General features: G+C 33.4%; 1 protein-coding gene across 3 annotated transcripts in view; it reads left to right on the top strand.

Annotated features, from left to right (window-relative positions):
- Positions 1-17,898, top strand: part of LOC138712325 (AP-5 complex subunit beta-1-like) — a 34,729-nt gene extending 16,831 nt beyond the window's left edge. The window contains exons 11-18 of one of the 3 annotated variants that reach the window (XM_069843965.1): positions 2,430-2,565; positions 2,792-2,910; positions 3,144-3,327; positions 7,251-7,364; positions 9,109-9,271; positions 11,665-11,759; positions 11,894-12,085; positions 14,914-17,898. In XM_069843965.1, coding sequence (XP_069700066.1) covers positions 2,430-2,565; positions 2,792-2,910; positions 3,144-3,327; positions 7,251-7,364; positions 9,109-9,271; positions 11,665-11,759; positions 11,894-12,085; positions 14,914-15,074 — 1,164 coding nt within the window. In that variant the 3' untranslated portion in view covers positions 15,075-17,898. The remainder of the gene's footprint in view (positions 1-2,429; positions 2,566-2,791; positions 2,911-3,143; positions 3,328-7,250; positions 7,365-9,108; positions 9,272-11,664; positions 11,760-11,893; positions 12,086-14,913) is intronic. The other 2 variants (XM_069843966.1, XM_069843967.1) reach the window with 2 other exon arrangements.

Here is a 17,898-nt window from a genome sequence, read left to right as displayed (position 1 = left end):
CCTGTACAGATAAAATTAGTGTAAAGCTTGTCAAAACAAAAATAGAGCAAAGAAGAGAATAATGTTTTTTTAATGTTAATTTTCTGTACATGTTGGAAATATACAATCATATTTTCTGCCCTCATTACAAATTAAAAGTCAGCAATACTGCAGGATCATCTGCAGTTGCTTTTCATAACAAAATGATTAGCTCTTTTTCAGATCCTTGCAGTCATTTATCAAGACCAGGTTATTTATTGGTAGATGAATGTTCATAATATGTTGTTGTTGTCTAGTGCCTTGCATTTGGCAATGAAGCCATTAGCAGTCGTGCTTTCCAATACTTTTGAACTGTAGTTTCTTCTGATCTTAATGCTTCACAGGTCTTCAAGTGGTCTTCATTCATTTCTGCTGGATCGTTACACAGGACACATATGGGTGAAGCTGAGATACCTATTCTGTAGAGATGACTTGCTAGACAGTCATGATTTGTCAATAGTCTGAAGGCTGCAACTGCTGTTTTCTTTGGTCTCTGGGGGATTATATCTGGGTTGGAAAGTAGTGTAATCCATTTTTTGTCTTTAGCATTTGATTCTATTTCTTGTAGGTATGAATGAGAAAATTTTGTAGTGATCAAGCGTTTTATTGAGAAATATGAGAAATTAAATTTAGACTTTTGTTTTATTGTTGTGCCTTTCTTGGCAAGCGTGTCTGCGGTTTCATTCCCCATGACTCCACAGTGTGCTGGAATGTATTGGAGATGGACAATCTTATTAACTTTTTGGAGTTGTGTCAACATTTTGTAGCATTCCCTTATTTTTGTTGACTTCTTTGTAGCATTTGAACATATTCCCTGAATTGCAGCTTTAGAATCTGAAAGAATTACTGTCTTGTTATATTTATTTAAGGGAAGATTTAATAATTGTCGGAGAGCAATGTGTATAGCCTCTAATTCGCCATCATAATTTGTTGTGTCTCTGCCAACAGAATGATAAAAGGAAAAATGTGTACATGTAACTCCAGCTCCAGTAAGGTTTTCTGTGGTTGATCCATCAGTATATATGTGTAGCCATTCTTCTGTAGGGTATCTAGTATTGATCATTTCCAGTGTTAGAAGTTTTTGTATTTCTTTTGGTGTGTCTGATTTACTTATTTCCTCTGTTAATTCCAAACTGAAGATAGGTTGCAATAATTCCAATGGATTTTCTCTTATAAGTAAATTTTCTCTTGTGTTAGGAATGCTCAATTTAGATTTAATCTGTGTTACCTTTTCTAGGAAACTACTATGAGTTTTAAGGATTGAAATATAAATAATACATAATATATAATAATAATATAAAACAATACAATACAATGTCGATTATCCATTTTAATAGAATGGACATAGTGAATGGTTAATAAAAAAAACTGATAATTCGTATTATTAATATTTATAGGCTTAAATTTGTCTGATGACATTTAAGATGCTTTAAATAATCAGTTATTTTTTTCTGTACTTTCTTAAAACTATTTTGTTTTTTATGTCCATTCTAAATTCAGTAATTACTAAGAAATGTTCTAGCAAGTGGGTGCGAAGTGAAATTTTTTATGATAGTCCAAAGGAAGTGAAAGTGTGACAAAACCGAACGAAAATTACAGTGGCGGCTGAATTACGTGATTATACAGTAAGAGGCACAGTTCAAAAAGTAGACAAGAACTGTTATAAGTCATTGCTGTGCACTGGTTAAAAATCAACTTCCGCTTTTAGATGACAGATAATCTGCAGAACAGTTAATCAAGAGAATAATAATCGAGATTCTACTGTATTATTGTTCGCTTTCGTAGTATTGTCAGTTACTACAAAAGTAAGTAATAAAATTAGAATCTCATTATAAACCTCCAAAGGCACCATTAATTGATGTATGGAGTACACTTACACGATGTGTGACAGGTATTGGAATTAGTGCAACCTATTCCTGGAAACAATCATAATTTCCCACTTTTAGTTCATCTTTATTTTACCTAAAACCAAGGAAATGTAATATATTAATTCTTGTAACTAATTTTCTCCAATGTCTGCAGTAGTACAACAGTTTCTAGAGAAATTTGAAATGCTGTCTTTTGATAATGCATAAACTGTATTGCTTCAAAATACCTTTTTTAATCTAATAAAACTTGCGCTATTGCATGCGCTATATTTCACTATTCATTATAATAGTCCTCAATCTGGAACAACATTAGACATCTCATGTCACGCAAATCCTAGTGTTGGGGTTACCATATTTGCCTTTTTAATTTGTACTGAGAAAGTATGTGTTGTCTTCATGATGCTGTTTCACATGGTGATTTATCTTTGTCCTGATCCTGAGATTTCTGTATTGTAAGTCCTACTTAGAGTTTTGAAATAAAAATGTATTTTAAAATAAGGACTTTGATTTACATTTCTCTGCATATAACTCGTGTGTTTGCAGGCTATCCTGAACTACTTAATGAAGTACGTGGTGTGTGAGGAGGTGTGCGGACTGCTCACATGGTCACTCGGCCACAAGATTCTGTCCCTGTGCTACAAGCTTATGAGCAACTACGACACTGTTGAGTTTTTCCATGGTGGGTATTACATTAAAATTATACTTCAATATGTAATCTTTCTGTAGATTAATGAAATACATTATAACTAGAGTTTAAATCAAAATAACTTGTGGAAAATGGCAGAAACTTTCCATCCCACATTCTTTGCTGTCCGTTGCGTGTATTTATGTATTTGGTTTTATACTTCATAATTGGAATGAATTAAAAGGGAGAGAATAGATTTCTTTTTCCCAACGAACTTCAGATTTTGTTACAGAATTGTGCGAGGTGTTGAAAAACATCATGTCAAATTGTGATGACGTGGATCTTCTGGACCGAGCCCAGATCTACCATTCCCTGTTGGTCTCCTTGTCTAACAGAAAGGTTCGTTGCATTCTTTAATTCCCTTGATTTTCAAAGCTACTTTTGGTGGAGGCACAGCGACAATATATAAAGTTCAAGATTTGTAAGCATTATTATTATTATTATTATTATTATTACTGCTACTATTACTACTACTACTACTACTACTACTACTACTACTATTATTATTATTATTATTATTATTATTACTACTACTACTACTACTACTACTACTACTATTACCATTATTGTAGCTCAAGGAAGTCCTGGTATCACCACAGCAGAGTTTGACAAGTATAATGGCTAATGAAAGCTCGTTCCATTCCTCTTCTTCAATTTGCACACTGAATGAACCCATTCTGCAACTGAAGAAGCAAAGAAATGTCTCTCATTCCATAGACCAGATGGCTGCTGAAATAATCGTGGACATTCCAGAAGGTAAAATATTCTTACATGGAATACAAAGTAAGAGTTACAGCAGAATAGAGTGTAACTTTCTGCATATAATATTTTAGGAAACTGAGGATAGGATTTGCATTATTTTATAACTTTAATATGGAGCAATATTTCAATGTTTATACTACTACTCTCTACAGAGCACTGTTGTATTGTATTGTATTTATTAACATTCCATGGTATTCATACATGCTTACAGCTAGAATATGGAACAAGTCAAAAAACTTAATACTATTATAAAATCTTAATTTATAGTCACAGTCTAGATGAAATATATACAGACGAGATTTACAATATAATCTACTAGTATAACACATAGTTTTAGTATCAATTTCATGAAGTGTTATTAAATGTCATGAATTCACCTACAGAATAGAAGGTGTGAGAAGTTACGTACTTCTTTAATTTGGCCCTAAATAATTTTATGTTTTGAGTTTCATTTTTTATTTCGATAGGGAGGCTATTAAAAAATTTTACTGCCATATATCTCACTCCTTTTTGATAGCACGATAGACTTGCCGATGGAGTATGAAAGTCATTTTTTTAACGTGTATTTATGCTATGAACTGTTGAATTAGTTACGAAGTTTTCACGATTACATACGAGGAAGATTATTAATGAAAAGATATACTGACAAGCCATGGGCATTATTTGTAGTTTTTTGAAAATAGTCCTACACAATTCCCTAGATTTGTCACCTACTATTATTCTAATTACTCTTTTTTGTAGTAGAAATATATTGTTACAATCTGTGGAATTTCCCCAGAATATTATTCCAAAACTCATTACTGAGTGGAAGTATGCAAAGTATATTGTTTTTAAGGTATTGATATTTACTATCTTTTGCATAGATCTAATAGCAAAACAAGCTGAATTTAGTTTGGGGGTAATTTCTTTAATATGATTTTTCCAATTTAACACATTATCGATTTTTAAGCCAAGAAATTTGGTTGTTGTTGTTTCTAATAGGGATCTATTGTTAATTATTGCGCTAGAAATTTGCGACGGTGAATTTGGACAGGATTTAAATTGAATTATGTTAGTTTTGTTACAATTTAATACTAATTTATTGACTGAGAACCAGTCACATATTTTGAAGAGAATTTCCTCTGTTGAAGACTGGAATGTGTTGGAGTTATTGGCTATAGGCCCTAATTGCTATACTTGTGTCATCTGCAAATAATATGGGATGACCTACATGTTTTATTGGGGGGACAAGATCATATAAACACTAGAAAAAGTAGAGGACCTAATATTGATCCTTGAGGAATTCCATTATTAATAGTTCCCCATGTCGATGCAGATTTCATAGTTGTATTGATTTCAACTTTCTGTTTCCTATCTATGAGATATGAGTGAAACCATTGGTGTGCAACACCTTTAATTCCATAATAATCTAATTTATGTAGCAGCATTTTGTTTTGTTTTTCAGTACACACATGCTGTTAGACCATGCCTAGTTGTCGCAAGTGATGAGCTTAATTAGTCATTTGTGGATGCTTGTAGCTCCACTCCTGTGCACCATTAGCAGCTAATATTGCACTTGTGAACCATGTGTTATATGACACTTTCAGTCAATAACATTGTGCTTACCCTACCTCAAAGTTGGATAGGTTCTCTATTAACCTGTAGGTAAATCCACCTCTGGATACATTTAAATCTCAAAGCATACAGCCAGAATTTGTTCGCACTACAAAGAATTTCTGTTGTCCTTTGTAGTCGACATTTGTCTATGTGTTCTTTAAAGGCACTTGTAAACATATTTGTATTAGAGAAGAAATTTTCATAAATTATTTTCAAATGAGTGATTTGTTCACAAGTAGGTGACAGCTATAAAGGACTAATCTTCTTCCTCTTCTTCTTCCCTTCAAGTGTTAGGTCCTATGTCCTGTTATGATCTCACATTTGAGTTTTCAACACAACGTTTCATTGGACGACCTAGTGATCTCTTCCTCTTTGGAAGATAGTGTAACATGACTATTTGTATGCATGCGATACAGAAGATTCATCCATTTGTTCTGATAATGTTGTATGTGATGCATTACAGGCTTTAATTGTAATTCTTCCATTACATCCTCATTACGTTTAAGATTCCATTTGGTATATCCTGCTGTATATCTCATAAATTTAATTTCATTAGCCGTTATTCTTCTTTCGTCTTTCTTCCTTAATGTCCATGCCTCACTACCATAACAATGTACTGGTCCATTGTTTTGGTGTATTTAAAAAATACCGTATTTACTCGCGTAATACACGCCATTGCATATTGTACGCATCCCAATTTTTGACAGTAATATGTAGGGGAAAAAAAATCCCCTCATAGTGTATGCATCACATTTTCAGTTCCTGCCTCTGGTAATAATAATAATACGTTACAATCGTAAGGTGGATGTACTTCTCATGTTTAAATTTTTAAAACAAAGAGTTAATTTATTATGACTGGTTCTTTTTAAAATAAAAAATGGACTGTGATTGGTTCTTTTTAACAGTTTAAAAACTTTTAACGTGCTATGAGCAGCGTTAATGTCGATTGTTGTCTCTTGTATGTTATTGCTTCAGTTGTGTTCTGTGGTTATTAGCAGTGGCGGCTCGTGATAAAATATTATGTGTGTTCACAATTTTGTGGTTCCAAAATCGAAGAGAATTTGAAATTGTACGTTTAGTCTAATATGAAATGTCTTGATTCCAATGTTTCACTATCGAAAAAAAACCGTATATAAATTCAAAACGACATATAATAATAATAATAATAATAATAATAATAATAATAATAATAATAATAATAATAATAATAATAATAATAATAATAAGAGTAATAATAATAGTAATAATAATGAAACTCAGTCTTTCTATTTCCAATTTTTCCTGATAAGCCAGTTTACCCAGTTCTTTACTGTTCAAAATTTCATTGAACAGAGTTCATTGTTTACGTTTGTTAATGAATACATACCACAGTCCCGTTATTTACAAACGCGTGTGTTCAGTAATATATTTTGATTCACAACACACTGATACACTATAGCCTATACCAGTAATGTAATCTCATTCGCATAGATTGATTGCTATAAATACATGCCAGTAAATATTATTCTTAAATATTATACACTGTCATACAGATACTTAAATTCATATCACCACCACAGTCAGCCAGCACGTGTTTGAAAGTCAAACTATGCTATTATGCCGACACTGAAGTATAGTAATTCACAAACTACACTCTCGTAGCAGCACTGTACACGTAAGTAAACGTTCCTACAGTCAGATGCTGACATCTACAGGCTTTTAAATTTCCTCCTCGAGATATAGCACGTGAACGATAGACACCGATGCACCTGACATCTGTAGGAGAGATACTCATCATATTCACTTAACGCTTTGTGCTCTTGACAAGTCATAAGCGGCCAGCTAAAGACAATTTTCTCCCGCGCATGCGTGAAATTCCTGTAACCATCTCGAAAAGAGCACGGCTTGTACCAAGTTTACATAAGAAGTTTATGCAAGATGCGGGAAGTTTAAAATACTCGATTCTGATATTATACATCCCCACTACGTCAATACGGTATCAAATAATAAAACTAGTCGTGCATTCATGGAAACAAGGTGTTCACGTGCTCTTGTCCTCTTATTGACGCACCGCCACTGGTTATTAGTGCTTTATAATGAACCCCAAATATTCAATTATACAAGTTACTCGACATATTTCAAGCTAAAAGTAATAATTAAATTTGCATAAGTCGTACAATCGATTGTTTTCATTATTACTTTAATGTCCTTAATCCTGTTGTGATTATCACCTGAGATGCAGGTAGTTATGATTTTTCCCCTACAATTTTTCCTCGCATATAATACGCACCCTGAATTTTAATAGCACTCTATTTCATTAGATTGATATTTTTGTTTCCCAGACATACTGAAGCTGCATACAAGGCATTTATCGTTTGTGTCTCAGAAGCCACTTGTTATAAAAGGAAGACTGGATACTACGTCTAAATTTGACACAAATCTGAAAACTTTGCAAGGTAAGTGTGAAACACAATTTATGATGGAACATGTTGAAAGGGTTTCTTTCACAATTAGTTGTTCATACTACGAAAACTAACAACAAAATTGTAAACAAGCTACAGTACTGCGCACACAGTATTTTTTTTTTATACAGAGTGATTTGCTTATTAGAGATCCTGTTGGCAAAACTTGAGTACTATGGTGTGAAGGGAAAAGAAATTAAACTGTTTAAATCGTATCTTGAAGAAAGATTTCAAATTGTTTCTGTTAATGGTGTACAATCTGAATAAACACACGTTTTAGCGGGGGTTCCTCAGGGCTCCATTTTGGGTCCTTTACTGTTTATAGTTATGTTAAATGATGTTGGACAATTTGTAAACTGTAATTCTAAAGTTATTTTGTATGCAGATGATACAACTTTCCTAAATGTTAATAGGTCACTTGATATTCTTACAGAACAAACAGAAAGCACATTACATCAGTGTAAAGTTTGGTTTCATAAAAATGGTTTTTTTATCAATGATGAAAAAACACAAATGCTGACATTTACTAAAAAAGATATTAGTGAGGGTAACCAAGAGGATATTAAACTGTTAGGTTTCCTCATAGATAGACATCTATCTTGGAAATCACATATTAGGTATGTATGCATTAAGTTATCTTCTGTAACCTATTTGTTAAAAAAAATTGATGAACATTGTTAGTTTTGAATATGTTCGAAATGCATACTTTGCCTTTTTTTCAAAGTATATTCAGATATGGACTTATTTTGTGGGGAAATTCTAGTGATATTACAGACATTTTATTAATTCAAAAGAAAGTTATTAGAATACTGACAGCTTCAAAAATTAGAACACACTGTAGACCTCTGTTCATACAGACAGGTATTCAGACCGTCATAAATATGTACATATATGATGTTCTAGTGTTTATGAAAGAACATTTGCAAGATTTTAATATGAGAAGTGAGGTACACAATCATACAATGAGGAATAGGCATTTATTAGATTATCCACTTTGTAGACTTAGTGTGACAAAAAAAATACTATAAATTGATTGGAATCAAATTATTTAATAAGCTCCCTATAAACATTGAACTTCTTCCTGTTCAAATTTATAAAACAAAATTGTACAGTTGGTTAATTAAAAACCCACTTTACTCAATAAATGAGTTCTTTGAAATTGACATACATTTTTAAACAATGCAGTTTTAAAAGTTTTAAATGTTATGGTTGTTGTTTCTTATTTTTTTTTAATAATGAGATTTTAAATGAAACCTAGTGGTAAATCAATTTACATTTAAATTTCAATGTATTAATGAACAGAGCAAATTGCACTACCTTATGTTGCGTTTTTAAAGTTTATTATTAGCCTCTGTTTGTAGTATTCTTAATTAGTTATTAAACATATGACAATTAGTACTTGATACTGTCTTTTATCTAGTAAATATAGTACTTTTAACTTTATATTATGTAATTTGATAAATATCTACATTGTTTTTATAATTAAATTTTTATTTTGTATATCTATGAAATGTATTGCAGTAAGATTGTAACATTTGACAATGTCTATAGTGAAGTTTTTCATTCAATGACAATAAAGATTATTATTATTATTATTATTATTATTATTATTATTATTATTATTATCCCCAGAACTATCTTACTGATGAGGTATGCTCTAGACTCCAGGTTCATGGAAATAATATTACAATTTGATGTAGTATAACGATAATAATAGACATATTTTTATTTGTTACAGCCCTTGCTATTTTCTTCACTGCTTCAGAATCCTGGGGAAGAATCGAACCCATTATGATTGGTCATTATTCGAAGTCTGTTTCCCCAGATGATTCAGAACCAGCACACATCGTAGACATAGAGTGCTTCCTGTACAAGCCATATCCAGCTGTTGTGCAAGTGTGGTATGTTTAAATCTCATAATATATATGTAACATTCTGGACGTGTAATGGCTCCTCACAGCATCTGTTCAGAGAAGTTGTTGGAAGTCATTAACACGTCTCTTTTTTGTAAAATTTCCTTATTGAATTTGATCTCTAGATATGTACAGTTCCAGAAAAAAAAAATGGCCCAAGTCTCTATGGGAGTCCACCTGTATTTAGGCAACAAGTTTTGCACGACTGTACACTGCAGTGTAGCATATACAGGATTAACCATAAGTAATGTCATTAATTTTAGGGGATTATTCTTTGAGATATTTCAAACAAAAAAAGTTTAATACAATTTTGCTCGTTTTTGCTTCCTTTTCGAGAAGAAAATTGTCTTATATGAAACATTTTATGGCATGTTTTGGGAAAGCCATTGATTGAATTCCCAATATAATCAATCAGTTTAAAGAGAGCTTTGTATTATGATAATAAATTACTGAAAAAATTTTATTTTTGTCCTTTAAATGTGAAGAAATTTGATTCAAACAAATGTAACATTGTAAAATTCCTTTTCAGAACGAAAAGTTTCATTTGTTCAGATCAAATTTCTGCACATTTGAAGGACAAAACTGAAATTCTTTCAATCATTTATTATCATACAATGAAATGTTTCATATAAAATAATTTTTATCTCGAAAAAGAAGCAAAAAGTAGCAAAATTGTATTAACATTTTCTGTTTGAAATATCTCAAAGAATAACTTCCTGAAATTAATGCTATTACTTACTGTTTAGTCTGTATACAGGTGCTCTTCTTTGTTGCACATGCACATTGCATTGTATCTGGAACTTAGTCAAATTAGGCGGGCCATCTTTTTTCTGGAACTGGTACTCTGGTCATTTTTAATGTTATAAATATATTTAATTAAAGGGGTTCAGAATGCTCTATTCTTGCAAAGCTAAATTTTCCTCACATCATGACCCATTTTCTCTGCATTTACTTACTATGTGAAAGAACCTACAATTTTTATCAGATGTTGTAACAGTAATTTCTAAATTTTAATGTCAGATTTTTATAATTTTATTGAAATGTTTTCAAATCAAACACTACAAATTACAAAGATAAATATTCAGTTTATAATTTTTTATTTCATTATTTTTTTTGGTATAAGAGGAAACTCCTGTGTTAAAATTGAGAACAGCGAAAGGTGTATGTGGTAAGAAATGCATTATTCTGTGTTTCATAAAAGCTTAGAAAATTGGCTGTAATTTAGTATTATAGGGATAGGGCTAATTCTCAGCATGTATGAAAAACAGGCAGTTGCCTCAAACTTAGTAGAAACAGAAGAAGAAGATGGAATTAATAGTGGTCCCTTAGCTCAACTGTTGGAGACCTGGGTTCAAATCTCAGAATAAGTATTCAACCAAGTGAAAGATGTTTAATGGGAAATGTTCTACCTGGAGGTCTGTAATCCTCATAGTCTTTGTAATCGCCATTTTCTTATTTTTGTTCGTCCTCAGTGTTCACATAGTTACCATGCTGGCTGTTGGATTTGAGGTTCACGGGTTGAAACCTGGCTAAGGGCATTAGGATTTTAAAATGTGATAAAAATCTTTAGCATAGCTTCCTGCAGGAAGGTAGTAAAGCTGTGGATCCCGCATCATAGATTTACGGCACATAAAACAAGTTCATCATCCATTTGTAGCTCATATTGACTTCAATGCTAAATTAATGTGCAGTTGAAAGTGGCGTCAAATAAAATAGTACCATATTACTTCTTCGAAATTATATTTATTGATCGTCAAAAATATAAAGAAGAACAACATGTTTATTCTATCAGAAGAAATTTGACATGTCCGTTAGCTGATCCTAAATGTTACACAGCCACTGGACTGAATCATAGCCAGAGTTATGGCCCAAGGTTATACAACTCCATTTTGATAATAAATCCTGACCTAGATAGTTTTGATTTTAATAAAGTTAAAAATAAAATTAAGCGAATTATTTAGTATTCATGTCCCTTTTCCCTTTTTTTCTTTATTTTTCCCTTCTCCTTCGTCTGCTTCTTCTTCTTCTTCTTAATTCCAGTATATTTTTTCAAATTTCAATATACTTATTCATTTCAGCGTATATTCTGTTTCAGACTTGATACTTTTATCTTCATAATTATCCCTGTTTTGTTATAATTGTATTGGTTTTGTACTTCCATTGAATTTCTGTTATGTTCCATTTAGTATAAAATTTTTGTGTCCCTGAACACAAGCTTGCTCAAACAGGTGTGCGCTACATCTATAATATGTAGCCTATTTATTTTTTATTGTATGTAGCAATAAATACTAATATTAATTGAATAATAGTCTGCAGAAATTGTTTCCATAATTTAAATTTTGTGTCATAATTCATAGCTCATAACTTTAATTGTCTTTCAGTGCTGACTTCAGTATCAGGAGTGTGTGCTACGTATGCACCTTGGAGCCTCTGAAGTTGGATTTGCCAGATTTTTTTCAGCCATTACCAGTACATGGTAAGTAAATTACTCAAGCTGTAGGACTCCCTTTATGTGTTGTATATTTCTAGTCTGGATTATTTAAGTGAATGTCCAGATTGCCTTATGACCTGTTGCAACTAACAGATGTCTAATTGACATTTTACTTGTAGACGAATTCATATCTTCCCCGACCGCGTGGAGAAGATCTTTGTTTTCCAGTCTGTGGACTTCGCTAGAGGAGAGATCCCAAACTGTTAACAATGTAGCGTTCACATCTGTTTGTGTGCTGCAACAGAGAAAGGAAGATGTGAGGGAGAAACTCTTCGAGGAAATGGGGCCGTATATTATCCAAGATTTGAAAGGTAAAAGCTCTGTTTTTCTACTGTCTGTCTGTCTGTCTGTCTGTCTCACGCACATACACATTTATATTGGTGTGGTTTGGATGTGAAGGAGTGATTTCAGATCATCTCATTCTCTCGATCTGAGTTGTATGAATTTTTTTCTTGTGGGGACACCTAAAGAAGCACATCAAAGGGATACCTTCTAGGACCTTCGAATGAACAGAGAATCCTTTGTACATCTCTTGTAATCTCATAATGACCAGTGTATTTTTATATGATAGATATACCATTTGATAGCACTTGCTGTTTCGAAATTACTACAGCCTATAGCTAGAATGAGTTGTATAACATTTTGTTCTCGTAACGAGAAATCACACTACAGAGAGCTTGTATGCGAATTTAGTTCACTTTGGTTTTGAATTAAGGATTATCTTTTAAATTTGAAATCAGCATTTTCTTTATAAATATAAATTAATGAATAATTCAAATTTTACGTTACTTAAAGGTAAAGGTATCCTCTTTACACGCAATAAAAGCGCATGGGGGGCCTGGAGGTAGAGCTCCATGCTTCTTAGAATGATGTGGCTTGATTGCCTTTTGCTCCCGGGAAACATCTAGTACTCAGTTTGACAGGAATGGATCCCAGGACTGTACTGGAAGTTTTGTCAACGAATAAAGTCCTGTCACCACCTGGGATTGAACCCATCACCTTCCAGTCCATAGCCAGTTGCTCTACCAACTGAGCCAACTTTGAATCAAGTAGTTTCAAAATAAAGAATTTCTACCGTACTACATACACTTCTTATCTTGATCAACTTTTTATGGATAGACTGAGGTGCAGTTTCAGTTTTCTATACTGTTCAAACTAGAGACCTGAAAATTTGTACATTTATCATACTCCATATAAATAGTCTCTGTACAAAGTTTCCTCTAATTTGGTTATGAAATGTATGAACTGGTAATGGAAATTACGGGAAAACGGCTAGACGGATTTTAATAAATGACCCCTCATTTTGAAGCTTGGAACTCAAAGTTTTTCGGAAAAATAGTAGTTTTCAGTGAAATGTCAATTTTTTAACATAATTTTCCTATTTTCCAAAATCCATTTGTCGTCAGTTTTGAGAACTAGCTACTAGCATTCACGGCCGACTTGATATACCCTTCGCTTTTTTGTAAAGGAGAAGCGAGCATCAAGTCTGCCGTGTTGCATTTCAGAATAAAACAAAACACATACTACAGTAAACAATATTACACGAAGGCCATGCTCTGCAAGAAGAATGCTGACATATTTAGAGCTCAAATTAAATTTGTTATTAAAAACTTAACTTACTAAAAATAATTTACAGGTTCGATTCTGTGGTGTGTAATCTTCTGGGTACAGCTGTGTATTGGATATTAAAAACTACAAAACTTGAGGTGGTTCGATGACATTATTACCATTAGAAATGAAATTCAGTATTATTGTAGTTAATGCCATGATGTGACTATTTTTCATTAATTATACATATTAATGCTATATTGATGATATGAAAGTGAAACGTTTTGGGGTTATATAAGTAGATGTAGAGAACAACTTAAATTAGATTTTGATATCTATATTTTACTGAGTGGCGGCTATATAGTATATGTTACTGAAAGCTATAAAACTTACGTAAGATAATAATATTATTAAAAATCAAATATTTTTATAATTATTAATCAAGTGGGGTTGGGTCTTTTTCATATATTTAATGGTGGTGTGGTGTAGATATTTATATGCGTGATTCTCTTCAGTATTGGCTCGAGAGAATCTTTCATTATTATGGAAGCAAATAACTTTCCGAATGTCTGGTATTCTTCATTGAAAATAAATCTGAAAAATGTTTATTTGAACGTCTAATGAACTTAGTTTGCAGCATTTGCTGCACAAGCCACTAGTATTTGTTTAATTCAATGACACTTTGAAAAATTGCTGCTCTTCCCACAAATTTCAAAATTGTTGTCTGAAATTTTTTCTACACACCAGTCAGATTCTCAAAACAAAACTTGTCAATGATTTCCATTCTATTTACTCAAAAAATAAGACAAAATATTTAATGCAATCGAGTATAAAAATTTCCAAAAAAATTGACAAGTATTTAAAAATATGTACATAAAAATAAAATATGTCTACGGAAAGTTTTGATAGTAAATATATTAAGCACGCATTCAAGAACATTCACAAAAAAAATCATATATCTACTACAACATTTGTAATTAGTAAAGGAAAAGGTAAAAGGTGAAGGTATCCCCGTAACGTGCCATGAAGGCATTTGGGGGCCATGGAGGTAGAGCCCCATGCTTTCCATGACCTCGGCACTAGAATGAGGTGGTGTGGTCGGCACCACGCTCTGACCGCCTTTTACCCCCGGGAAAGACCCGGTATTCAATTTTATAGGAGGCTGAGTGAACCTCGGGGCAGTTCTGAAAGTTTGGCAACGAGAAAAAATCCTGTCACCACCTGGGATCGAACCCCGGACCTTCCAGTCCGTAGCCAGCTGCTCTACCAACTGAGCTACCCGGCCGCCAATTAGTAAAGGAAAATGTACAAAAATCTTAAGCCGAGAAAAATGAGTTTAAAAGTTTTGAACTATATAGATGAAAGTAAACACATGCAGTTTCACCTAACTCTAACAGGTGATTGGACAGCTCTGTGGGCATGAGAATTGGTGGAGGGCTATTTTAGAGCTTAAGCAATTTTTTAATGATAAAAACGAAAAATAGTAATAAATTTCACCTTTATGTACTCTTAAGGTAAATATTCCATTAAAGAGCGGATATGCTTGTTAAAAGAGTCTTACTATACATTATTACGTTCTTGTAATTTGTAGATGATGATATTGTCCACGTGGGTATCTACCTATCTCCTGTAAACCACCTCCTCATGAAGTTCCTGCTGAAGGAGGACTACACTCTGGTGAGGATGGTTACTGACGATGTGCATGTACTGGCACATGTCAACAGCTACTTGAAGTCGTGGCAAGCAGTGTGAGTGTCTTGCAGAGCATTGTTATTGGTCTGAAGGAGATTCGTACATGTGAGTGTTCATTTACGAATTTTTGCCAGAACGAAATTAGTCGGATTGAATAATTGGTTAAATGGCGATCTTACTCGTGTTAATTATGTAAGCATGTGCGGCTTACAGCTGTTTCGGTGCTACTTCACACCATCCTCAGAGCCTTCTGTGTCTCGGCATCAGATCAACTTCGCTGCCTGTTGTGTGGGTGCGTTCGTGTGATGAAGAGTTGTGTCAAATAGTGTGTGTGTTCTGAAATTGATCTGTGTGTTGAGTATTTGATTAGGGTGTGTTTTAGTGTGTCTGTATATTATTGTTCTAGTGTGTTGAGTTTAACCAATTATTTATATTCAAGTGTTAAAAGTAGTGTACGAAAGATTCAACATGGATTATCAAGACAACTCTACAAGTCAACTAGTACACAAATACAGGTCAGTGCACATCAAAACTATCAAAGCCTCACTCAACATCAGATTCAACCACACATGTTTAAACCATTTAACCAATTATTTATATTCAAGTGTTAAAAGTAATGTACGAAAGATTCAACATGGATAATCGGATTGTTTCTGGGGAAAAAAATATTACAAAGAAATTTTAGTGGGACATTTCCAAAGTCCCATTCCTACCAAAAAAGATTACTGAGTGCTTTTCTACGTAGCTTTCCATCACTGTCAGATCTCACCTAACTAGCAGCGATGCATCATTGACGCTGGACAGGTCATCATCAGTTCAAACCATTTTACCAAATCCTTTTACCCAAACAATTATTTTTAATGTACATTTTCGGAAAGGAAATTTTTCTGTTATACTAAAAGCCAGGTTATGAACCGACTAAACCAGAAGCAACGTTCTGTTGGTCTCTTTCTGAGCTCTGTTGCCACATAGTGGGGTGAGATTCAAAGCGTGTTCAGCGTTTGTCACCGATATGTTTAAAATAACTACTGTATATAGTTCTCGATAACACTATACACAATATTAGTAATTAAAATTATTGTTTTTAAGGAAGCACGAGCTAATGACGCTGGTACGAAATGCGACTCGTAAAGCACGTGGTACTGCAAATGAACTGGCTACACTGTCTTCGTGATTCCGTTGCCAGATTTTCGTTAGCAGACGACATTTTCACGCGAGGTCCAATGAAAAGCTCTGTTCTCGTTCTCCCCTCCATCCCCCACATTCAACGTGTCATCACTGCACAGGCTACCCCTCTAACCCGCACTTTCCTCTCGCCGATGCAACTACTTCCTGTTTCGTCGGTTCATAACCTGGCTTTTATTTTTTTTTTATTTTATTTTTTTTTTTTTTGGGTTATTTTACGACGCTGTATCAACATCTAGGCCTGGCTTTTAGTATAACCATTATTTTCATATGAGAATTCATGAAAAGTAATAATACTTTGGCTTTGATAATAATGGTTGCAATATACAGTGAAACCTCTCCTTACGGACACCCCCAAGATATGGACACTCCTCATAAACGGACAGATTTTTATGTCCCAACTGAAATAATATAGAAATAATGATAAATTTAACTCTCGTTTACGGACAGTCTCAGACACGGACACGGACAGCTGTTTCACAGTCCTAAAGCTTGCTTTACCTCCTGACTGTGGACAGAACTTGGATTTCAAGACCTAATGTGTTACAAAAATGGAAAATTTAGTTTTGAGAACTGTACAAAAATTTCTTAACATGAAAGAAGACAATAAGGGTCTCGTAGGCTACCACTAGTCCAGCTGGCTAACCTTGTTAGCTGGAAGTGGGTGGATAAACGAAGTCATAAAATTTAACCTGTCTGATGGGTCCAGGTTTCAGCAATCGTGAAATTGTATTTGACACATGAAAGGGTTAGTAGGATTATTCTCTTCACTTCAATCAGTTATTCGGTTTCGAGAGACATGGCACCTGAACGTAAAAGTTAAATTGAAAACTGTAAATTACAGTACTGTATAACTGGACACCTAGAATAAAATTGCATGGCAGAATACTTTTTTTTTCTTTTTCGGTCTTATCTACTGTAGTTCAGAGTTGCAAAGAATTTACTGTAGTACAGTAGATTGTATTTAGAATTAAACTACAGTAATACATTTCATTTAAAGCATGAAAGGATATATAACGCATATTATAAAATTACTGTTAGATTGGGGAGCCTTCCTCCCAGTAAAGGACACCTCTCAGATACGGACAGTTATGTCCCTTCGATGTCTGTAAATGAGAGGTTTCACTGTATTATATTTTGAGTTTAAAATATTTGTATTTTATTCACTTAAAACAAAAAAATATAGAGAGAATGCTTCTGGAAGGTAAGGCGTAAAGGGACTTGGATTAATCTTGCTCAGGATAGAGACCGATGGCAGGCTTATGTGAGAGTGGCAATAAACCTCCGTCTCTGAAAGTCATTTATATATAATTGTATTACAAAACAAGATCTGGAAGGCAGGGAAAAAATTACTGAGCAAAGACAGAGCAAGTAAAACAAGGTGTGAAGCGTGTAGCCAAGACCGCTCATGAGCCACTAGGCATGCTGTGGTCTGTTACAATTCTGCTACAGAACTTTCCTAGTCAAATAAAACTATATTTCTTTTGTTATATAATCACTCTTACATTAAGATTGATAAGCAATTTGAGGCTGTGTCCGTGGTGTAGTGTTCTCTGTTTGTAACATGGAGGCTAACACATTCAAACACTACACCACATTGTATGATGCTATAGAACTTGAATTTGTATATTTTATACAATTTAACAGTTATGTATATTACAAATAAATGTTCTTTCTTTTGTTATCTTTATTGGTCATA

This window comes from Periplaneta americana, chromosome 13 (genome assembly GCF_040183065.1).
Source record: "Periplaneta americana isolate PAMFEO1 chromosome 13, P.americana_PAMFEO1_priV1, whole genome shotgun sequence".
Lineage (NCBI taxonomy): Eukaryota > Metazoa > Arthropoda > Insecta > Blattodea > Blattidae > Periplaneta > Periplaneta americana.
This window is presented reverse-complemented; position numbering and strand designations above follow the sequence as displayed.